This window comes from Stegodyphus dumicola, chromosome 11 (genome assembly GCF_044657685.1).
Source record: "Stegodyphus dumicola isolate Sdum_Otavi_A_Nest chromosome 11, ASM4465768v1".
Lineage (NCBI taxonomy): Eukaryota > Metazoa > Arthropoda > Arachnida > Araneae > Eresidae > Stegodyphus > Stegodyphus dumicola.
Window position 1 is genome coordinate 33,596,128 of NC_140778.1, and position 25,571 is coordinate 33,621,698.

At 32.7% G+C, this 25,571-nt stretch overlaps 1 protein-coding gene across 1 annotated transcript; it reads right to left on the reverse strand.

Moving 5' to 3' along the window:
• Nucleotides 1–242: 242 nt before the first annotated feature.
• Nucleotides 243–1,550, reverse strand: LOC146993873 (uncharacterized protein F54H12.2-like). The gene is made up of 2 exons (XM_085826263.1): nt 998–1,550; nt 243–910 (listed from the first exon to the last, which is right to left on the reverse strand). The coding sequence occupies exons 1-2, from the start codon at nt 1,548–1,550 to the stop codon at nt 243–245; spliced, it is 1,221 nt and encodes a 406-aa protein (XP_085682389.1).
• Nucleotides 1,551–25,571: the final 24,021 nt, after the last annotated feature.

Below are 25,571 nucleotides of genomic sequence, written 5' to 3' on the forward strand. Positions count from 1 at the left end.
CCAGGAAAATAGGATGGGTCATGTCCATAGGAATCGAAAAATTCTAAATGCTGTGGGGATGAAATGTAAAAGGCTAACCAGTGACTACCGGATTCAGATGCACGATCTACATTAGCTGTAAAGCAACTTGGATATTTCTTGATCTCGATAGGGAGTCGATCACTTGCAAAAACTCCCAGAAATACTTTTCGTGTCTTTGCATTCTGAGAGAGTGCTCTATTTATTTCAAGGCTGTCCATTGCTTAATTAGCAAAATCGCATAGTACATGACGAGATTTTGTTATTTCAATCACGTTTTGAAATTCTGCATAGACTAGCACCGAGAGAGTCACAGAGAGAGCTTTAGCAAATTTAATTTCTACTCGCAGATTACCTTGATGCTGTAAGTTAAAATGAGATCCATCACACATATCTGGAGTTAAATCGAAAGCATATAACACATGTCCTTTCACAAATTCTTCTCGAGATAAATAGATGCCTTTGTCGCGATTAAATCCAGAAAATAAACTGTGGTAAGCACGCACATAATGATTAGATTCGAAATCAAGGTCCATTGGTTTACATGGAACGGGTTGTCCATCTACATAAATCGATATAAAGTTGACATGATGATGGGCAAACAGAAAGGGATTCATCGAATATTGTCCATTCATTGCAGCATTTTCTACACAAGTAATAATGACTCGCTTGGGCATCAATCCTAAAAATACATTATCTTGCATAAAAGACCAACTTCCCTTAGATACTGAATATGTTTTGCATAATACTCGATCTATAGGGTATTTAGCAGAACTTTTTTCCAACGCTTTTATATGTCCGAGAGAGACTCCAGGGTTTACTTTTACTTTTCTGATAAACAAAGAAGCATGATCCAAGATCACTTTATAATCGGCATCTTTCTCAGTAGAAACTAGACAGAAAGCAGATTTACTACGCACCATTTTAATTTTCACATCAACTAAATTTAACATGAGTCGATTTTGTTGAAAAATGTCACAATGTAATTGTCCTATCAAATCCACACTTTGACTGTTTTTTATAAGTTCACCGCGAGCTTTTAGTCCAGCATCCGCATCTTGAGCTAAGACATCTATTTTATTAGGTGAAGTGTCTTGGAAAAATCCTTCGCAGGTGAGTAAACTTTTCTTTGCATCTTCCCCATAATTCAATAATGTTTCGATGAAGGCTCTATAGGGACAGGTATTTGTCGCAGATGAAATGTTTCTTTCATTTAAACTTACATCTACTTGCGGAAAGAGAGAATGTAAAAATAAATTTACAGGGGCAACCGGTTCTTTGCCTGTTAGATTGGATCCGTCTGCCTTAACTACTTTAACTTTCACGTGTATATAAGAAGCAGCTAGATCAATATAGTCTTCACCACTGCCAGAAATATTAAATTCGATAGGTCCTCCATCTCGTATATTTGCGAGAGGGTGATATTCCACAAACTGTCCTTTTTCTATAGCTGTTTGCGTAGGAGTAATGGTAAATAAATCTAATTCAGATTTGACGCAAACGGGAGAGTCTCGATGTATATACGAAGTCATACTTTTTTTTTAAGAGAAAATATCCTGTGCTTTCACCTTCTTTGATCGGTGAGAAATGGTACGCTTTTTCCTACGTTTCTGCTTTTTATTGACTCGTCCAGAACCAATCATGTTCTTCACTTTAGTAGCAGCTTTATCCGTTAATATATTTCCGGCTTCTTTCAGTCGACGCTTAGCAGCCTCTTTTACATCTTGTCCTTGTGATACATCATTTAACAAATTCAGTCCACTATGCCATACTTGTTTTCCAATTGCTTTGGCTCCTGATTTAATAAGAGGTACGGCAGCGCGAAAGAAGGATCTGAATAGACCCCCTAATCCGTATCCTCTCTGATAAAGATTACCTTGATAATAATTCAATCCATGTCCTGTTTGTTGTACATAATAATCTTCAAAAGATTTTTGACAACACTGATAAGGTACATACATTATGACAAGTATTTTTGACGGAAATGAAGTTTCACATATGACCTTCCTCGTTCAAATGGCGTAAATGCTCCCATATGCGTTCTTATATCGATTTCCAAAGTGTCTATCATTTTCCGATTCACAGGTAAATAATGAGGTCTATCAAATAGTGCACTCACCACTTCTCCATCGCTACCAGTTACTCTTACAATTCGAAGTAGAGGAGCTAAAACATCTCCTACGATTTGAGGTTCTACAATATCCGTATATATCATTAATACACGATAATGTGCACAGGGGTCGGCTGCAAAAGGACTTTCTACAACAGTTTCGGAACTATCATCTGTAGATGTAATTTCCATAGGTTCAAAACCTAACATTTGTGTTAACCCATCATGTAAAATCACTTTAGCGTTATTTTTCACTTTGATTTTCACTCGCTTTGTTACTGGGTTATAATTAAAAATTATTTTGTTTTGATGTTCTTTAATATAAATAGCTTTTAAAATATCAGGTACTGTTTCATAACATCCTGGAGGTAATCTACGACCTAACATTTCACCATCTTTCTCTAAAACAAATCCAATTAAGTTATTGTCTGCATTCACATTGTGCCATGTGTGCGGATATAGCAATTCAATCAAACCAACTTCCCACATACCTTTTAATTCAATGGGAACAGGTAAACGTGTTATAAAATGTGAAATTTTATTTTCGGGGAAATAATTCATAGAGCTATCGCTCGGAAGTGTTACGTAGAAACTCATTTTCACAAATGATTCGGATATAATATTTTCTCACACTTTATATCGAGAGTAAATTAGAAGCTGGAATCCATTGATTGAATTTGTCGGGATAACCGCGATATTTTACAAAGTATTCTGTCTGTTTCTTACGCATACGTTTCTTTAAAATTTTTTCAATGCGATATTCCTCTTTCAGTCTCACTTTCTACAACTCTTGTGCATAAAACGTTCCTTTTACTGAGTCTCCAAGTAAATCCTTAATTCTATACACGGCTGGATGTCTTTTAACACACTCTGTCACCACAAATAGTTCTTCCGTCCAATTGGTTTCATAACCTTTTTCGAAAGTAAGCTTTAGTTTGGAAACACGTATCACATCTCCTACAGCGAATATACATTTAGAAACGTTAGAAGGATGATCTTCATACAAGGTAAACCATACATCACTCTCATTTTCTGAATTGACTTCTATGGGAGCTCGCTTTATACTTGAATGAAAAGTAGCATTATAACTTTCTATTAATTTGTCCAAGACTTCTACATATTTATATGTATTTCGAGTCGTAAAGTATTTCCACATTTTTGTTTTCAAAGTGCAATTAAACCTTTCCACCACGGATGCTTTAGTAGTATTGAATGTATTGAAAAGTTTAACTTGATTTCTTTTTAAAAATTTTATAAACACTTTATTTTTAAATTCGGTGCCCTGATCCGTTTGAAGTAATTTTGGTTTACGTTGGCTCATTATTTTTTGAAACGCTTTCACAATATCTTCTCCTCTCTTTCGTTTCAGAGGAATAGCCCATGCATATTTGGATAATATGTCAATACAGGTTAATATATATCGATAACCATCATTATGATCACGTAAATGTGAAACATCCACTAAATCAGCTTGCCATTGTTGATCTATAGAATACACGATTACTCTATTCGTTGGAAATTTTCGGCGAATCGGCTTGTGAAGCGTGTACGCATCTACTCCCTCTAACCATGTTTGAATCTCTTTCCTGGAAACTTTACCTCCTGCAGCACGATGTAAAGCTTCAACACCACCAAAACTTGCAACATGAGCCGGATCCTGATACGATAAATTCATATTCATAACCTATTGAATTATTCTTCATATGGATAATGATAAATTCCCACTGTCGTTAAGACGTAGCGTAAAATCAATAGGAATTTTATGAAATTCTGTAAAAATATAGATGGATGATAAAATAACACATAAAACAGTGTATAAACACACCGCAACGGTGGCTTCTCCTGGGGCAGGCATAATTGTAATTGATGAGCTGATTCAAATTCCATTTTCTTTTATATAGGCTTTTTTACCTGAATCTGAATGTATCCCGTCAGCTTAGTGGTTAAAATCTTCAAACTACTGAGCTGGTGAGATATTTTGTTTGAGAGTTCAATTCTATATTTTGAATCATAGAATATTTTTTTAATAAAAGAAACTTCTAAATAAATAATTTTCTTTTTTCGTCCCTAGAGGACGCCATGACCCCGTTGCCAATTAAAAAAAACTAACTTTAAATGAAAAGGAGGTCTACAACTCAATCAGCAATCTACCAACACCTCAACTCCCCTCGTGACCACGTCTCCTAGTGTGATGACGTTGCCTTTGGTCCCACCCTCTGTGTGACGTCATTGGCCACGCCCACACCCCACACCGCGTGCAGCAGAACCCGCATTTTCTATCTACTGTCAAACGTCTGTCATTAAAACGTCTCTTGCATATATAAATTTTCAATACAATACCGATATGCTTCTATTAAAACAAATCTTCATTAAATGTTAAGGTACGTTAAATCATTAACATTTTGAAATTTATTTTAATGATTCTGTTCAACATATTGTGTTGCGGATAGTCGATTCTGATTAAAAAATAGGAACTTTGAATAAGTACTCTGGATTTATATATTAGCTTCAAACTGTCAAACCAGATTTTAGTTGAAGAGCGGTTATAATTCAATTATTTTTATTCTCCATTTTAGATATTAGATAAAGAAATAAATTCCATTTCAGTACGTGTTGAAAGTATTTCTGCTGTCTTGGCTAATTCGATAGCAGTATTAAAAATTCGAACAAAACATAGATTTTTGGAGACTCAAAAGTTATATGCAGCAACCCCAAAATAACAAGCTAAATTTCAGAAAAGCGAAACCCTTCCCAGCAGGGAGAATATTAGTGCAATCACTCCCGTCGAAATTACCGGGGGAAATCCTAACGCGAGCGTATATATGCTTGCTGGCCGCTTAGAGCAAGATTTTGGTTGAACGTATATATACGGCTCGGCCACTTGGAGGGTTAAAGTAAACGTAATTAGCCGTGTCAATTGCACATGCGTAACAGATTTATGACATATCAATCATATGCCAGCCAGACAGGTTCTGCCTCGCGCCAGTAGCATGGTTGCAGTGGTCCGAAATGGAAGCTCTTATTCCTTCTCCTGCCGCCTGCGAGGTTGTGTCGGTGATAAAGTTCTTGAATGCAAGTATTGCGCCAATTGAAATTTATTTTCAGGTCTATGAGACAAACATCATGAGTAAAGCAGATGATGCATCGTTGGTGTAGGCAGTTTTCAGAAGGTCGTCAAAGTGCTCAAATGAAGAATGCAGTGGCAAACAGTCCCTCATCAATGATGATCTTGTGATGGAGAACCGTCTCTTCACGATTACGAAGCTGAGCAGCCATTTTCTGCAGATATCACAATCCTTGTTGCAAGAGATTGTCACTAAGCACCTGCTGTTCAAAAAATTGTGTGCCAGGTGGGTGTCGGAAAACCCGACATCTGAACACAAAATTGAACGCTTAGGAGCAGCACTGACATTTCTGTAACGGTATCCCGATGACGGCGACTAGTTCCTCGATGGGATCGTCACAGGCAATCAGACTTGGATTCTGCACTTGGCCGCGGAAACCAAGCAGCAGTCAATGCATTGACAGCATAGTGGGTCTCCAGTCGGGATGAAGTTCAAACAGACGCTATCGGTACGCAAAGTGATGTGCACAGTGTTCTGGGACAGGAAGGGCATTCTGCTCATTGAGTTCCTTCCACGTGGTGAAACAGTAAACGCTGACCGTTACTGTGAAACACTGTGTAAATTGTGACGAGCCATTTGAAACAAGAGGCGTGGGATGCTTACTGCAGGTTTTGTGCTCCTGCATGACAATGCTCGTCCACATCCGACTCAACGCACAGCAGCGGTTTTGACGGAATATCTGAATGAAGTGTTACCTTTATTCTTTTATTTTAAAGTAACACTTTATTCAGATATATATATATTCAAATAAACTACAAACAATAAATAACAGTGACTAAATAATATATAAACAAAACAGCCGCTGATTCATAATTAGCCATTTAAAGATTTTTTAATTCCATATGCCTGGGCAAATATTTCCTCCACAATATCTTTAATTTTTGCTTTTCTATGTTCATCAATGGTAATGACTTCAAATTAGCTTGCTTCATTGCACTCCTTAATCTACTTTTTACAATTTTTTATTTTGAAAACGTTCTTTCGTATTCATCGTTATAGATAGGGCGAGTACAAACGTATAAGCAAAAAAGACATTGGCATAAACAATACTACATAAATTATATTTCAAGAGTAATTTATACGCACACAAGAAATTGCATTTAGCTTTGGATGAATGCTCATGAATAGATAGAGCTCTTTCTCTTTCTGACTCAATATTAGATTCAGAATAATGATTTTCAATTGAATTTTTTATTATTTCACATTTAATTACTAGGTCCTGATATTCGTCCTTAAGAATTTTAACCAGCTGTTACACCTGCATAATGTCCTAATAATATAGAAAAATAGTAGAAAGCGTTCGGCGACAATGGCTTCAAAACGTTTTGGGGATCGAGAAGTGATATGTCTTCATATAATTTCCTATGCCCTTTAAACCTACTATTCATCGATTAAATGGCATTATCCAATATAAAATTAAAGACAATAACTTGTTTGATGGAGCAATTTAAATTATAGTCGGCCGATTCTTGATCGTCTATTTGTTTCACTTTTTGTATCTTCTAACAGCAGCTCTTCTTTTATAATTATATCACAACCCAGCCTTTCTAGTTTATTATTGTAATCCGTTGCAAACAATTTTGATGCCTTAAATGTTAAATTGAAGTTTCTAGAATTGGCTTTTAAAGAGCTTGCAGCCTCCCTAACTATATTATATGCTAGGATGTAATCTAATCCTTTAGTCTGCAAATACTTCATACTGGCTCAGTATATTGAAATATTTTCAAATATACATGAGCAGACAAAATTATTCTAAAAGTTGATATTTTATCCAGAATAGATTTTGCCATTTGTCGTATCTGTGCATCCATTGGAAGATATACTTTTCAAAGTAAGTATTAATTCTACACACATACCCTCCCTCGCAGGGTTGTCTCGCCGAGTCATCTGTGTCAATTCGATTTTTCAAATTTCTTGATCAGCCCGTAACCGCACCAACCCACCAGCCTTATCCACCACTGAATCTTACGAATATCTAAAGTGTGAAGAAATATGTGAAAAACATGTTTTGCCCTGTGGCGACTTGCCTATTACAACGCTGCCAGTCTGGTAACCCATAACAATGAAACACAAAATAATATTTATTCTATTCTATTGTTATGATTATTAAGGATATGTCTCAATTATTGTACTACCTTAATAAAAATTGTATTACCACAGCCCCCTATCCCCTTGGGGCCGAATTCTCAAGGGTAGGGGTCCTTGGGGGGGTCGAACTGCTGAAACTGGTTTTTAACTATTCATGTTCCATACATTTTAAAGCAAGACTCTTGTGTACATCTGTTTCTCCCTTATATGAGAAAACGTAAAAACATGTTTTGCCCTCCCCCCCTTGGGTGCCGAATTTTCAAAAATCTCTTCTTAAATGACGCCTTCAGTAGACAAGAAATGAGCTCCTAGCTTTTGATATTTGCATCTGTAATAGCTTTGGGCGATGATGTATAGATGAATGAATGAATGAATAAATATTAGGAATTCGTTTATATATAGATTTATAATTAAACAACTAAACAAAACGGTGCAAAAGGAAAAACACAAATCAAAATAATATATTATTTCATAGAAAATGGGAAACAACCAAAAATCAATATCAAACATGTAAATATGTATCCGACTTAAAAAGAAAAACAGTGTAGAAAACTAATAAAAGAAATTAATTTGCACTGAGTAATGTGCAGCACTTTCGTAACTTAACGGCATGGCGTCGGTGCCAGATGATTCTTTTCTGCATGCCGAGCTCCCTGACATAAACACGCTGCGCATGAATCTGCGCAAATGATCAGCGAGGAATCAGGAAGAAACTAGCATCTGAGGGGCTAGACCAAAGAATTTGTAAGGGACACAAATTCTTTGGCTAGACGCTTGTGGAATTGCGAATCGAGTAGAAAGAGTACCCCTACTAGTGCTGTAGAAGTAACGAGAAATTGTGTACCCGTATGTATTCGTTACTCGGTGAACCAGTACTCGTTACTATCGTATCGTTACTCGTTACTTTCGGTAAAATCGATCGGTATCCGTATCCTGAGCCTATTTTATCGGTCTACGGCCCTAAAAAGGGCCTAGAAACGTCGCATTGCATTGAATCACTTGAGCTATTCTACCCCGCGGGAATAGGGTAGTGCTGCGATAGGGAGTTTTGCGTCGCATTTTTGGGTAGAAATAATTCACTTTATTTTGGCTATTATTTTTTGGTGCACTAGATATGATTCATTATTAAATTTTCTATTGCTGTCAGGGCTTAGTTTCTAAAGTCAGAAGGGCCTACGGAAGGCCGTCAGGAAAACAGGAAAAAATAAAATAAAAAAGAAAGAAAGAAAGGAAATAAATATTACAATAATAACCTTAATTAGTAATTAAAATAACAAAAAATTACTTATTAAAAAACTTAATAATTAAAATAATAAAAAATAGTGATTAAAATAATGAATAATTAAAGTAACATAATAATTAGCAACCGAAATATAAAATACTTATATAATAAAAATGTAAAAACAAATAAAAATTAAAATAATTTTTAAATTTATGATGACTAATTAAATAATAAAGTAAAATACTAGATCTTGTCTTATTGGCTTAGCATCGTTTCGTCCTTTCTCATTTCATCCCCAGCTCGAAAAAGTGTTATTTCGTTCGCTGCCTTCCCCCACCAATTCCCTCTTTCCCGTTTCATCCGCTGTTTGAAAAATAGGTGTTTACTTTACGATAGGCGAACGTCTGTTTACTTCAATTAGAATTGTTTAGAAGAGATGACTGTTTCTACTTCGACTTAGCTTTTGAATTTTTAATATTATTTAATATTTTATGCAGACAAATTATGTTGAGCAGAATAATGAATTTCAGACGTGTTCAAAAGGTGTGTATCTGAATATAATAACATTTTTGTTGTATAGTATTCATTTTTTTAATTTCACACATTTCTAAAGCAACAGAAGTACGTTATCACTATTTTGGCACACACATCAAAAATATGTATAATTAAGATTAATGTTACATTCCTTATTAAAAGTAATGGGTCCTCATTAAATGCAACCATTCATGCTTTTAGAGGATTTTACATGTGGTGGTCTTAAAAAGATGATGTTTACTACCAATGTTTTGTTTAAGTTCACAAAAATAGAGATCTCTTAAAAGATGACCTCTTAGAGATGTCGTAAATAGATGATTTGCTATAATTATTTTCCGATAGATAATGGAATTAATGTAATTTAATGTCAATAACTCGAGGATGCAAGTTTAAATACGGTGCAACAAAAATACAGAAGTATTTTAAATGACGAAAATATTCATACTTTGTCAATGTCAAATTTAAAAAAGAATTAATTTTGGACAAATTATGAAATCTAACTTTTAATGTCGTCTTCTGGTTTCTATATTTATATTTGGCAAAGTTTTATACTCGTTATGAAAAAATAAAAATACAAGAGTCCCGTAGGACAAAGATTGACCAGGAAATTTAGTTTCAAAATTTGCAATGTTTGATGCCATTTGTAACTTGCCTTTGGGTATCGCTTAATTGAGTTAGAATAATTCGAGGAAATAAGTTTAAATGAAGTGCAGAAAAAATAAGCATAATTTAAATAGTCGTAGAAGGAAGTCATGCGGAATCCATATCAAATTTTCACTTTTTCATAATGACCATAAAACTTTCCCAAATACAAATACAGAAACTGGGAGACCGCATTTAAGATTAGCTTTCGTTATTTCGTTTGCTGCTTCCCCCATTCCCTTCATCAGAACCGCTAATGACCGAAAAGGTGAAATTTCCCCGATTCATCCCCTCTCCAAAAACTCCTTGTTGAGACTGTTATTTGTTGAGACAAGGAATGCTATATTATAAATGTCAACTTGCTTTTTACACTTAAAAATATGATCGTTAAAAACATTCGCACATGTACAGGTTAAGTACGAATTAAGAAAGAACTTAAAAGAAATTTAGAAATCTATAAAAGGTAAGGAAAGTTTTATGTTACTTTATTAGAGATAATAGTGAAGCACTAAATATTTCAATCAGTGTTGTTTCATAATGCTATGAGTATACCTTTATTCATTTAAAAAATGGCCCACCAGCGGTCGAGCGGTAAAATCGCTGAACACTGGTAGTTTCGACCTGAGTTCGATCTCAGGCAAACGGGTTGGCTTCATAAGCGTTTCGTGGTTTTTTTTCCCTTACCAGCTTACCAGCTACCACGTACCATACGAGCCAGCTTTCCTAAGAAAGTGCTCTACGAACGCATTTTTCCTTTTAGGCACATAGTCCCAGTGTGTTTTGTCATAATCAACTAAACCAAATCATTTAAGAAATATATCAGTTGATCACTGCTCAGTGTACATCTGCTGTTTGCTTATAAAAACACTTTGTAATAACGTTTCCACTATTTTGCTAATAATTCTGGAAGGCTCATAGAATCCGAAATTATGTTACACTAACATCGGAAATTATGTTACACTAGCTAACAGAGAACTTAAGTCTGCTTAATACAACAAAAATCTGCTTGACTTGCTTTCGTGTCTTTGGGAACCGTAAGTATATGCAGAAATAAATATTAAAATCTATCACGTATATTTGTAAGGATGTAAAGCATACTGTTTTGGTTCACGATAATGATAAATATGCATCATGTTACGACAGTTTTAAAAGATCACAAATAACTATACATATGCTAGACTTCTAACAAAATTTCTGTTACAATATGAATATGCATTTATTATTATATGAGTCGTAAAACGGCCTACCAGCGGCCGAGCGGTAAAGTCGCTGAACACGGGTAGGTCGGTCCGAGGTTCGAATCCCGCGAACGGTCCGGCTACATGGGTGTTTTCGTGGTTTTCCCCAAGTGTAACGTGTATACGAGCCAGTTTCCCGTAGAAAGTCCTCGACGAAGGCATCTCCCCTTAGGCAGATAGCCATAGTGTGCCTTGCCATAATTAAATACACCCATACACACATGAGTCGTAAAATTCAGTGTTCGTCATTCTTAGATTCTAGGTATATGACAATTTTTTTTTTTTTTTTAATTTCGTTTTGTTTTTAAAAATTAATTCACTTTATAGCTTTTCTTCAATTTATTATAAAGAAATAGGAGTTTAAATTTTGATTTATATGTAATATGATGTAAATTCATCATTCATTAATAATATTTTATGTATAACAAAAAAATTATCGTTAATGTTCCAAATTTTAATTTTTTTAATGATTTGTCTTACATTTGTTGTATATTTGTTGAATGCATAGCTAAATATTTCAATTATACACAATAAAGGTTATGCAGAAAACAATTCAGCTGGCATGATAGCTAGTTGCGAAAGAAAAATTAGAGTCTTATTGCTCTTAACTCTTAGTACAAGCAGCCATTTTTAAATTGACGTTAAAATAAATTTATTCTATGGTCTATTAGAAAATATTTATACTGAATCATTTATTGACGACTTCTAAGAGGTCGCTTTCTGAAAGAAACCTGTATTTTTGAGAACATAAACATACGTTGATATTGAACATCACTTTTTTAAGATGCCAGAGCAAATGCACAGAGCTCCAAAAATCCTGTAAAAGCATAGACGGTCACGTTTTAAAAGGCTGACTACTTTTAATAAAGCTTGTATATTAATGTTCATTATACATTTCTCACATTTTTACTTTCTTTCAAAACAGCGATGCTGTGGTTCAAATGCTTTAGAACTATGTGAAACTAATAAAATGGGCCCTATGTTATAAAAACCTAATTATATTCAGATACACACCTTTTGAACATGTTTGAAATCTATTATACTAATCAGAATACTTTGTCTACAGAAAACATTGAATCAATATTAGAAATCAAAAGCTAAGTGAGATTAAAGTAGGAAGAGTCATATCATCTAACCCATTTTAATTGAAGTAAACAGGTGCTTACTTTATCGTAAAGTGAACACCCGTTTTTCAAACAGCGAATGAAAAGAAAAAAAAGAGCCCACCAGAGCTCGAGCGGTAAAGTTCACTAATAGTTCGGTCCGAGGTTCAATTCCCCGCTAACGGCTAGCTGCACGGGCGTTTTCATTGTTATTCTCGTGTGTAACTTGCATACTTGCATATGAGTCAGTTTCCTTTAAAAAATCCTCCACGAAGGCCTCCCTCCCCGTAGGCAATAGCCCTAGTGTGATTTGCTGTAACGGAATAAACCGAAACCGGGAAAAAAAAAAAAAAAAAAAAAAGGGAATTGGTGGTGGAAGGCAGCTACGAAACGTCGTTTTAGAAGAATGGGCTACATAACCAAATTTCTCTCTATACTCTGGTAAACAGTACATTATTTGCTCTTCAAAAGCCTAAATTTAGCTAATGCTCGGCTTAGTTCTTAAATTGCAATTTTAGTCACAGCCCCCAAACAAGACGATGTCTGGTATTTTATTTCATTACGTAGTTATTCATCATTAATTTAAGAATTAATTAAATTTTCATTTGTCTTTAAATGTTTATTGAATTATAATAATAATCATTTAATATTCCAGTTGCTATTTATTTTATTATTGTAATAGCTATTTTATTTTTATTTATTTATTTATTTATTTATTCATCTTTCCTGATGGCCTTCCATTGAGCTCCAGCACTTCTAATTTTAAAAATTAAGTCCTGACTACAACCAATGATTGCGAAAATAAAAGTCATGTAACTTATTTAGTGATAATTAAATAAAATAAAAGCTAAAACTTTTATTTTCGCCTTACTTGGCTTTTATTATATATATATGTGTGTGTGTGTACTTTACATTTAATTATAATTTATTTGATATATATATATACATATTTACGTTTGGTAGTATTACCGATTGCAATAAAAAGGGAGGTGCACATCTAGATGCTATAACGGACCCATATACAAAATTTCAACGTTCTACAACTAATCGTTTTTGAGTTATGCGAATTGCATACATACGTACTTACACATCACGAAAAAAATGCCTTTCAAGTATCAACTTAGAGTCATAATCATTAGTCATAAGTATCAGCTTAGAGTAAATGGGATTACATTTAACAATAAGTTTTTTTGAAAAAAAAAAAAAAGAGAGAGAGAGAGAGAGTCTTTCATTGTATTCGTACGTACAGGCGTCAGCCCAAAAAATAATTCACATGGATTCCGTAATCGTCAAAAACGGATATTTCCGTTAAAATATGATACCCAAAAGTTTTCTCGATTACAATAATTACTACCATTTTCTTTGATATAAAGAAGTAAAGAACCTATATTAACCTACATATTCTTATATAAACAATACCCTAAGTGCAGTATATAAATATTTCAAATCAATAAAATCTGACTATGTCACGCTCAAGGAAAAAAAAGAAAAAGAAGAATCATCTAAATTTTCAAATTACAAACATAAATAGCAATAGTAAAAAGCAAGTACAAAATAACGCTTCACGCTATCAAAATTGCTCATTTTCTTAAATATCAACAACTAAATAGTATTTCAACTAAAACACATAATGTAAACAAGAGTTTGCCCGATGCCCAAAAAAATTCAAAATTATCTATGAAAAATATGAGTGCATTGTGACGCAACCGTGTCATTCGTATTCGAACAGAAACCGGGTGAGACTAAATTTCAACTTGGCAGGAAATTTTGATTGGTTGGCTTTGGTGACGTCATTTTGACGTATTTAAACTCCGCCTCTCATGTGGTTTACAATCAAAACTCATCATGCGCCATGTTTGGTCATGACCAAAGATGGGTTCTTCTCTTGCTTTACCAAGATATCCGTATAGCCAGGGCTTAAATTGCGTCGGAGCCCACCGGAGGCTGGCTCCGATACTTCTTAGTTTTAGGAAAAATTCATAATTTTAGCCGGAGCCCTAAATAAGAAGGCTTTAGCACTTCTTTTATGTGACTGAACAATAATTTCAGTAGAAATCTGGTCTTGGAAACTTTATTTTTAATAATAAAATTATATTAAAAATTGCTTATTAAATTCTAATTTATCACTTTGCATACTATTAAATTTCAATTATGTAATTACTTTAACCATTAATTTTTTTAATAATGAATTATTTAATTTTTTAATTGTTAATGATTTGATTAGTCATCTTATTCTCTTATTTATTCTTGTTCCTCTTTCCTAAAGGTCTTCTATAGGGCTCTGGTACTTCTAATTTTTGAAATTAAACCCTGCGTATAGCTGACCGTTTTGTTTTTCTAATATGCTTCCTTAGGGATTATGACAGCCATATACTGGTAAAAGGCCTTAGACCATTTACCAAAGCAAAGATCCGAAATGGTTTATATGGTAAATAAGAGAGTTCGTAAGGAAGGTTATATTGTAAGAAGTTCGTTTGGTATGAAAACTTCAGTTTTCATAAAGGAAATGGATTAAATGCAGATATTTTTTCCCCATGAGAGAAAAGTCCTAAAACTACTTCAACTGTTTTATTTTGTAAATGAAGATAAAATAGCGCCTGATATGTGTATGTACTAAAGAGGACTTTAATTATTTAGTGAAATAAATAAGGACAAAATACAAAATTTGAAATTGTAGTTTAAAAATATGTTTCTATTTGATTAAAACACTCGAGAGCTAACTGCCTACAAGGAAGGATGGCTTCCTGGAGAACTTTCTAAGGGAAACTGGCTCATATACACATTACACATGAGGAAAAACACGAAAACGCCTATGCAACCACCCCAAATCATGTTTAGAATAAAAATTAATTTGTTATTTATTATCATTTGCGATTATTAGTGGTAAATATGTATTGAAATCCATTTAGAGCAAGATCTGCAAAGAAATGAATGCGGAAGAATCTAAATTCTCAGAAGAGATATGCAATTATCTGATTATAATCAGTAGAATTTGCTTTAAGTTAATCCATATTATGTAACGTTATCAAGTGGCTAAAAGTATAAAACGCTGGTAATTAATTCTCCTTTCCTTGATTTGTAGTAGTTGAATGAAATGATCATAAGATAATTTCATGACAAAGAAGCACTTAAAAGTCTATCATGCCTGAAATCTGCTTGAATGTTGAGTCATAAGGGTACAAGATCTCAAAATATATGTTAGAATGTGTCTGCGGTCAAAAAAGGGTTGGAGTAACTCCTATACATTTTGTGTTCATTAAATAATCTTGTACAAATGATTAGGTAAAGTTTTTTAAGTCTTTTGCCATTAGTTGATCCATTAGCATGCTAATATAGTCTAACTTCATGCTTATTTTTACCCTATGTATCAATGATTTCTTATTATATACAGATAATATTAAGTTTTGGTCATTATTCATACTGTCAATAAATCAATATGAAGAATACATTTGTGATTTAAATTGAAAACGATTAGTTCAGTGTTTACAGATTCATGTGATGTAATGAAAGTTTATAATAAAATTAAGAATATTCTATGGTTTATTTTCTTAACCCGCGAGCACACGCAATGGGTATGTCATACCCATGGGCATTTTTCTTTTTGTATATTTATCACTTATTCTTTCATAAAAGGACGAAACTTGGTGTAGCTGAGTTCAAGGCCACATACTTAAATGCGGGAAATTCCTAAGGTGACAGGTGCAACGGTTTTTTAGGAACAGCATTGTTTGGGCATCTCATACCCGCGCGTGTACTCATGTTTCTCAGTGAGTCACTTCGCACTTCTCGTTTTCAAGTATAGGTTTTTCTTGAGTTGTAAGCATGGCGCCGTATATTCCTTACGATGAAGAGATGAAAAGATTGAGAAATATTCTTAAAACAGTTTTTTCTGATGAGGATTCATTTAGTGAAGACGATGAAGATGTTGATGACGAAGAATATAATAGTCATCATGATTCATCCATAGAGAGTAGTGATTCAGATACAGAAACAGAAAAGGAAATTTTGCAATGTAGCAATGAGTTTTATGTTGGAAAAAATGGAGTAAAATGGAACAAAAATAAATTCCGGACTAATGTTAGAATTGGAGCCAAAAATATTATAACTAAACTCCCTAGAAATACGAAGTATTCTAAAGACGTCTCAACACCTTCCTGGTCACTGCTTATCGATGAAGATATGTTAAAACATGTAGTCGACAATACAAATAATTATATTGATTGTACGTGGAAATTTCACTCATGAACGGGATGCGAAAGCAACAAATGAGTTGGAAATCAAAGCTTTAATTTGATTGCTGTATTTATGTGGAGTTTATAAATCATCCCATGTGAACGTAAGAGATTTGTGGGCAACAGGCAGAACGGGAATGGACATAGTTCGGGAATAAATGTCAATGAACCGATTCCTCTTTCTTTTACGATGCCTCCGTTTTGATGACATTAGAGATCGTCCCAGTAGAAGAGACGTTGATAAATTAGCTTCGATCAGAGAATTTTTTGGAAATTTTGTCACAAATTGCCAAAAGGCTTATACTTTAGGAGAGTATGTGATCATTGATGAGAAGTTGGAATCATTCAGAGGTCGTTGTTCCTTCAAACAAAGTATGCCCAACAAGCCAGCAAAGTATGGCATAAAAATATTTGCTCTTGTAGACGCAAGGGTATTTTATACCTGGAGTATGGAAATTTATGCTGGTAAACAACCAGATGGGCCATTTCAAGTTGAAAATGGTGCAAGCGAAGTTGTCAAACGTTTAATAAGGCCCTTATACAACTCTGGTCGAAATTTAACAGTTGATAATTGGTATATGGGATTTGAATTATCTCAAGATCTCCTAAAGAAGAAAATTACGATAGTAGGTACAATGCGTAAAAATGAGAGAGAAATCCCACCTGAGTTTCTGGCAGAGAAAAGAGAAGTATATTCTTCAATTTTCGGTTTTCAGAAAGAAGCAACACTTGTATCTTATGTGCCGAAAAAAAAATAAGAGTGTGATCCTGTTATCCACAGTGCATTCCGGCGATCAAATCGATGAATCTACTGGGGAATCTAAAAAGCCTGAAATCATTACATTATATAACATGACAAAAGGAGCAGTCGATGTTGTAGATGAGATGGCAGCTGCGTATTCTACAGCAAGAGTAGCACGTCGATGGCCTATGGTGATTTTCTTTTCAGTGTTAAACGTGGCTGCCATTAATGCAAGAATAATTCTACTATCAAAGAAGGAACCACCAACGGAATACCATACCAGGCGTACTTTTCTCAAAGCCTTAGGGATGCAGTTAATAGAAAGATGTCAAAATGAACGACGACGAGCATCTGTAGTTCCTGATTCTAGACAAACACTGACCACCGATGAACATGTTAACAATGAACCACCCCCCAAAAAACCTAAAATTACTTACAAGAGGTGTACAGAGTGCCCCAAGAAAAAAGATAGAAAGACTAGATACATTTGTGAAAATTGTAGCAAAAGTACGAGTATGTATGGAACATATGACCTCATTTTGTAAACAATGTTCAAAATATTGTAAGTAAATAATTTTACCTCTCCTTATTCTTTCATATTTTGTCTAAAATGAAGTATTAACTTGGTTTTACATTTTAATTTCTTTTAAAAATTGATTAATTTTATTCGGCAAATTTTTAATTACAAACGTTTTATTCGGGTATGACATACCCGGCGCGTGTTCTAGTGTTCGTCGGATCGGTGCGTGTGCTCGCAGGTTAAATGAAACTTTGTTTTTCCTCTGGAAAAAAATCCAAATAGCTTTATGTAAGAATCATTAAAGAGATCTTCATCAATAACAATGTATTAATTAATGAAAACTATATACTTGTGTCTATATCAATAATAATAAGGCCCTTATACAACTTTACAAACTCTTTCCTTTGAAATCTGTGTATAAGCCTTAGTAATCTCAAGGTGTGAGATTTATAATGTTGTAATATTCTGAAAAGTCGCTTGACTTTAATATGTATGCAAGTTTCATGAAAAATTAAAAGCTGTATAATTTGCATCCATACATAAAAGCAAGAGCTATGTATACATAAATTCTACAGTTTAACTGTGTGGAGCAAATCAACAAAAGCATTATCAAAGCATCACTATCAACAGTTTCATCACAAAACAACTACATTGCAGAGCATGTTTCCAAAGTATATCAATTTTTTAAAGTACTGATTCTACTGAAAATGTATTGTTTACAAGATAAATAAATAGCTCTTGCATGCTTCGCCGCTTTATAAAATTTTTAAAGATTTTATTTTTATTTCTGTTATTGGTTGTCATATATCTGCATACTTTTGCAGCCCAATGATTTATTTACTGTATGAAATTTATTAATCAATTCTCTTGGAATAATTTAAGTTTTCACTATTCATAAATTGTTATTGTAATCACTAGCGATTCAAAAATGCTCGATAACAAAATACAGTAGCATTTTCAAAAACACTAAGATTTACACTTATATGAATTTAAGAATTTTAAAGATTTTAAGAATATAATTCACTTATTATATTTTTGTGGCATTTTTAATCATTTATTTAGAGAAATACCAGCACACTCTCATTTGTCAGCAGATACTAAATTATGATTTTCCTTTGTAATAATCAAGTGCAATTGTTATTCCTGTTATGTTCTCTATCTGTATATGATGTTACTATCTATATTTGACTGAATCTGTAACTGCATATTTCATGCTGAAACTTTTAGTTCTTTTGCACATATTGTTGTGATACGTTCTAATAAACACATTATATGTCGATGTTTTGTAAAATGATGTTGCTAACTGTATTGTATGTGTACCATCAACTGGAGAACTTTACACTAATAATTTAGTAGTGAAATACTGCGACAGAATATGAGATCAAAAACTGATTAATAAATTAAATCAAAAACTTGTGTAACTAGCAAGGATGAAGTAGTGACAAGATTAAGAGCATTTTAAATTTATATACTGTTTTTAATTCATCATATTTTAATTTATAAACTATTTAGAGATTATTTTATATACAATATATTTACATGATGAGATATCAATATATATGATCAAAAGAATCATGAATTATAAGAGTTTCATTATTTCCAATGGCATCTATAGCAGCTTTCTTGTATGAAGTTGTTGCAATATTTTCAGTACTGCATGGACTTTTTCTTTTCTTTCTCGTAAAAAAGAAATTCTTTTGTTTCTCTGCTTTTTTATTTGTAGGTTCATAGTTCACCATTTTCAATTTCGGCTTTTCGTTCTTTAATTTTGTAATCACTTTATTCAGTGTGTTTTCAATATCTCCCAAAGTTATATTATTTACTGTTGTTGATGTTACAAGTTTTGATATGATACTCAGTTGATTTATAATATGGTGCTTGGTTCCTGATTTTTTTAATTTTTGTGCTGATAGATCAAGAAAGGGTTTTACATCATTTGATTCTTTAGTTTTAGCTGACTGTTCTCTATTAGGTAATCTTGTCTTTAAAATTATTGCATGTATATGTTTACAGACACTTCCTTTAATCGTGGCATCTGTGCATGTGCATACAAATGCATCGTTACAAATTTTGCACCATTTACAAACAATGTTACAATTAATGCATTGTGTATGTATTTGAGTAACAGTATATTCAAGAGTAGGGTCACTTTCTGAAATCACATGCCAAGAAAACTCATTGATTTCTGTGATATTATTAGCTGGAAAATTTATTGCTCTGTTGTGTCGTAAATTTGTTTGGTTGATCTTTGATGTGTTTGGCCCTTTTGTTGTTTTGATAAATCTCTGGAACCATTTATCTTGCACCATATTAATAAGCTTCGCAATGCACCTATCAACCCTCTTGTTTTTCAATCCATCAAGATAAGAATATTTTAAAACTCGATGCAGTGCTTCAAGATGATTGTTAGTTGTGATGTTACATCTTTTTCTATAACATTTAGCCCACAACTCGCATCTGTTTGCATAATTTGAAGCAAAATAATTAGCAAACTTGTCTGTATCTCTATCAGCAAAGAGTTTGCTGAGGAAATCAGATATCAGTGCTTCAAATTCTTTTATATCATGACATTCAGATACTACATTTAAAAATTTCAAAACTTCCTTTCGCTTTGAGGGGATAATTGAATTTGATGCTTGCAGCCATGCCTTTTTAACGTGCCAGGTGCATAGAATCCTAAATTTGGCATCACACATTACTGATGTCCATGCAGTATAATATACTGGTGCATCATCACTCATAAAGCAGTTTACAGACAGCAGTCCAACTTTGTCCCTAATACACTGAAAAAATTTTTGCATTGAACCTAAATTTACTCTATTGCTTAGGCAAAAAGCAGCAGGAAATCCTGAATTAAACTCGTCTATGACTAAAACTGTCGATAATTGAAAATCGTAAGCATTAGTCCCATGTGTGCTATCGATGCATATGCTATCGGATCCAAACTTTAAAAGCATATGCTTTTGAACATTTGTCATTATGATGATGCAGAAGTCATTAATTTCCAAGTGCTGATCTGCTGCTTCTCCTTGGAATTTTACAAAAAGAACTGAATTATCATCTAAACATTTCATTTTTTTCTATCCAGATCCTTAAACTGACAGCATCAGTTGGATGATATTGTTCATCATTACCAATACAGTAAGAATTAGAAATGTTATGTATGTCTTTTTTTGTCAATAAATGCTCCCTGTAAATGTCTTCTTTAATACTATTTCTTGTGGAATCTAATATTTTCTGTGGTGGAATGCCTTCATTTAACTTACCTGAAAATATTGCATTTATATGATAATGTTGTATAATAATGTCTGTTTTATATTGAATTTCACAATCAAGTTCATAAAGAAACTTACCTGCAATCACTTCTCGCAAATCTTTTGTTAACGGCAAATGTTCTAGATCTACTGTGTGTCCCACGTGTGTTTGGAAATATAAAATCTTAATAATGCCATTACTGGTAACTTCAATAGTAGATGGACAGTGCCCCTCTATTTTGCAGGTACCTTGTGATTTTATAGATCTTACACCTTTACTTTTAGAATTATAAAATCCAGATCAATTACAAAGGAAGTAACTCTTTTTCCCACCTTCTTTAAGAGTTATTGTACTTCTCAAAAAGTAAGAAATTTTTTCCCTTCGTTCTTCCTCACTTTTCCATTGTAAGAAATCTAAATTTGAAGGGTAAACATTAGCCTACATACAATATAAAAGTCCATTATAATTGTGAACTAGTTAATCTTTAAAACAAAATTACTAATTTAAAACTAACCAAAATCTTATTTTGGCACTGATTGTAAATAGATACTGGTCACTTTAGCAGAATTTTTTTTCTCTTCAAGAAGAGGGACCTGTGTCTAATTGCTCTCAAAACCGATAGTTTTATTTAAAATCTACACTGAAATAAAGTTGCCTAATTTTAAGTCAGGGGCGTAGCTAGAGGAGGGCATCTGTCCCCGGGCGCAGATTCGAAGGGGCACCAAACTGATGTTACGACATTTTAGAATTAAATGTTTTCCATCCATGGCAAGCAGTAGAGGGTGCGAAACCTTCAGTTGTCCCTGGGCGCTGAAAACCCTAGCTACGACTCTATTTTAAGTTGTACATTGGCATATATTTCTTCCTATTTGACAGTTACTAGTACTCATGTTCCAGCTAAACTAGACTTAAAACATATTCCCCAAAGTTGTATAATAATGCAAGAAATTTATTCTTAAGAGACAAATTGTCATCAGACATTTTCCATAGCATGAGTGTCATCTGGCCTATGTCTAAAGTAAAAAAACATTGTAGCCTGTTTCTTGATAACTGATACAATGTGTATAGGTTATTAAAATTTTAAGACATTGAATAAATTTCTTTAAGTAGTTTTAAAATAACATATAATAAATTTTAAGCCTCATTTACATATAATAAAATAAGTGTCTATCATTATGATACTAAACTTACGATTGAAGGTTGCCACTTTAATAAAGATTTTAACAATTTTTTTATTAGGTCCACATTATTTTTGATATCTTCATCATACATATGCATTAAGAGATCCGTTTGTGTAATAACAGGATAGTCTTTTTTTTTTTTTTTTTTAATGAAGCACTGAATTACATGTATAAATAATTATGTAGCAGTACATCTCTATATATGTTTTTATTATTTAGAAAATGTTTACTTCATATTTCAAATAGTTGAGGAAGAGAAATATTACTTAATCTTAATATTATTAATAATAATAATCATTTGAAATATTTTTACTGAAGAATAATGGGGGTTTATCAGGCTAACAGAAAAAAGCAAGATGCTAAGGAAATTATTCTGTTATCAATTATACTCACAAAAATAGATGTATTTTATTCCCCAACTTGATGAATGAATTTGCAAAAATAGTAATTTGTACTCAGTTTGGGGTAATTCAAATTAAAAACGTTTATCGCAGAAAATGCAAATTTCTAATATCTTACCTTCATATGTATTAAATGTCATTTCAACGGAGTTAAGAGTGTATCCATGTTGATCTCTTGCGTGATTTCTTAACTCTTCAAACGTTCTACATGAAAAATTGCAGGCATTAATAGGACATTTCAAATTTCCTTCAGCCACAACAGGTACTTTATGTACTTCCCGAATGTGTTCATATAAAACCTTTTTCTTTTTGTACTTTATGCAGCAGTACATACATTCAAATACTGCTATCTTTTCATATTCCATTGTTATAACAAAAAGTTATGTACTACAATAGAAAATAAAAAACTTATTTTGTCATCAGAAATATTAAAAAATGAATAAAAACTGTAGCATATATTAAAATATTTAATGTTTGACACAAAAAAATGGTAGCATATGATATTAAAATATTTAATGTTTGACACAAAAAAATGGTAGCATATGATATTAAAATATTTAATGTTTGACACAAAAAATGGTATAAAATATTTAATGTTTGACTGAAACTAACACGGTTTGCTATTCTGAAACATTTTTCATTTTCCTTTGTTCAACAGAGGAAATTTCCGCTAAATTTATCTGTTCTCAAAAGGCAATATATGAAAAATAAATAGATTACAAAAAGTTTGTCTCAAAAATAAATACTTTACAATAATTTGTAATCACGTGTTTAATTACAAGCAAACAATATCTAAATTACCAATTAAAATATTTTATCAAAAAATTCTTTTAGCTCGCCAAAAAATATCACTGCAGAGCTCAGAAAACAAGCAACCGAAAATGGCAGGTAATCCTGTGGGGTAAATCTAAAACACCCCGCTTTTGACGTCACATGTGACGTGTACCGTTGACCAATCAAATTTTCCTGCCGAGTTGAAATTTAGTCGCTCCCCAGAAACCGCATCATTTGTGAGTACCGAATCGGTACTTCGAGTCAACCGCATAGATATAGTAATACTAAGGCTCCTATAAACCAGGCTGAATCATCAGGCATTCGCGCTCCCAAGTGGGAGATTTAATGTCGGCTGAGTGGTTAAGGTGCAACAATTTTTTGTGTTTTTTTTGTGTAAAATGGGCGGATGTACAGCTATTAATTGTTCAAATCATTCACCGAAAGGTCATACATTGGTAAAATATGGATACATTGGTAAAAGAAGAAAAATATGGGTAAATAATTGCCGAAGAGACAATTGGAAACCTGGTCCAGGCGCTGAACTTTGTTTAGTAAGTATAATGTTAATTACGCCTTCATTTAGAGTTTATATCTTCTCTGATGTTTATAATGTGCAAGTAAAGTGAAATTCTTGTGTACAATAACCTGAGTATCTGCTAATTTCTGTAATAATAGCTATAATTAAATTAGTCTAGGGTTAATGTACCCGTCGCCAAACATCGCCAATGTAGATGTTTTGAATATGGAAAAGAAATTTCTCTTCTAATATAAAGCGCGGATTTTGTTTTCCTGTGCTAATTGTGGAATTTATACTAATGTAACATGAAAATCATTAGCATATTGAAATTTATTAAAAAATAAATAATAATTTGGAAAGTCAAGATAAAATCTCAATGTTTGCTAAAGATATATGTAACATTATACTATAGTTGCAATATCGTTGGAATGATATATAATTTTTTCTTTATTTTATAATCACTATTGTTAAAAAGTTAGATGAGTTGTTTATGCACGGTGCCCACTACTGTTTCTTGGTTAAAATAACTTCCAGAATTTTGACATTGACATCTGAAGTCAATAGAATAAATTGAATAGTGTGAGACAAAATATATATAATCTGACTTCAATAATTGCAAGGATTGTGCAAGTTTATTTATAATCACAGTATTATACAATTTGGCAATGGAGTAAAGATTTAGAAATGAATGCAGAACATTGAAATTAGTATTTTCTTGTTTCTAATTATAGAAATATAGTCTATTTTCCAGTATAAAAGTTTTACTTAAAAGTATGGGAAAGCAGATTTGTTTCATGCATGATCTTTATAATACTGGTATGAAATGAATGAATTTTAATCTGTAAACAATTTTTTGTTAATATTGAAATGCGTTTCTTTGGGTACATTTTTAGGCACTTGTGGATCATGTCAGACAACATGCAATAGAAAAAAGATGTCCGTGTGCATAAATTTTCCCATTGTGTTACTTCATTTTATCTAAATTTCAAGGATAATTCTTTTCATTTTTATATGGCATGTTATCAGTATAAAGGCTAGTGAAAATAAATTGGTATGTGTATCTGTTTTTGAAGTGTAATGCTTAAATAAAAAGATGGTGTGTGTTTCTTCATTTAAACAAAATTTCAAGGATAGTATTTTTCAGTGTTGTAGGGTTTGTTATTTCTCAATGTAAAGTGTAACTAGGGGAAAAAAAACTGGTATGGTATATCTGTTTTTTAAGCATGATAATTTTATTTATTTCTTTAGTGATGCATATATATAGAGAGAAGGTGTTTGGTCCAACTGAAGTTATAATAAATCTAATTTTACTAGATCTCTCCCTCCCCTCAGGTGTAGAAAATTTTCAAGTGCAGAAAGTTTATTTGCAGAATTAATTCATTTCTGATAAACTTATTATCATTAATTTTTTATATAACATGTTATTAAGTTACACATTTGACTACTGTGTAATAAAATTGTATTTAGGGCAAAAAATTAACTATAATTTTGCATCTGGTGACTAATATCATATGCTTCTAAGAATATTACTTTAACTTTTTCCATAATTTTTGTATTTCAGGAACATGAAACTGTAATTTTGATATACTTAAATAATAAAAGTGTGTATCTGAATCAATTAATGGATACAAATATTTTACAGTTATTTTTAGAAGATATTTGCCATATCGCTTCTAATAATTCATAAAGTATGTTAAAATATAGGTAAATAATTTGGTGCAGAATTCAAATTTAGGGTTTAAAATATAGTGAATCATAAGACTAAATGATTTTTATTGTCATGATTTGCCTGGGCTTAAGAATGTACTTTTCGCCCGGTGGAAATTGTCATCAAACTGTCCTGAACAGGCTTTTTGTTGATAATAACTT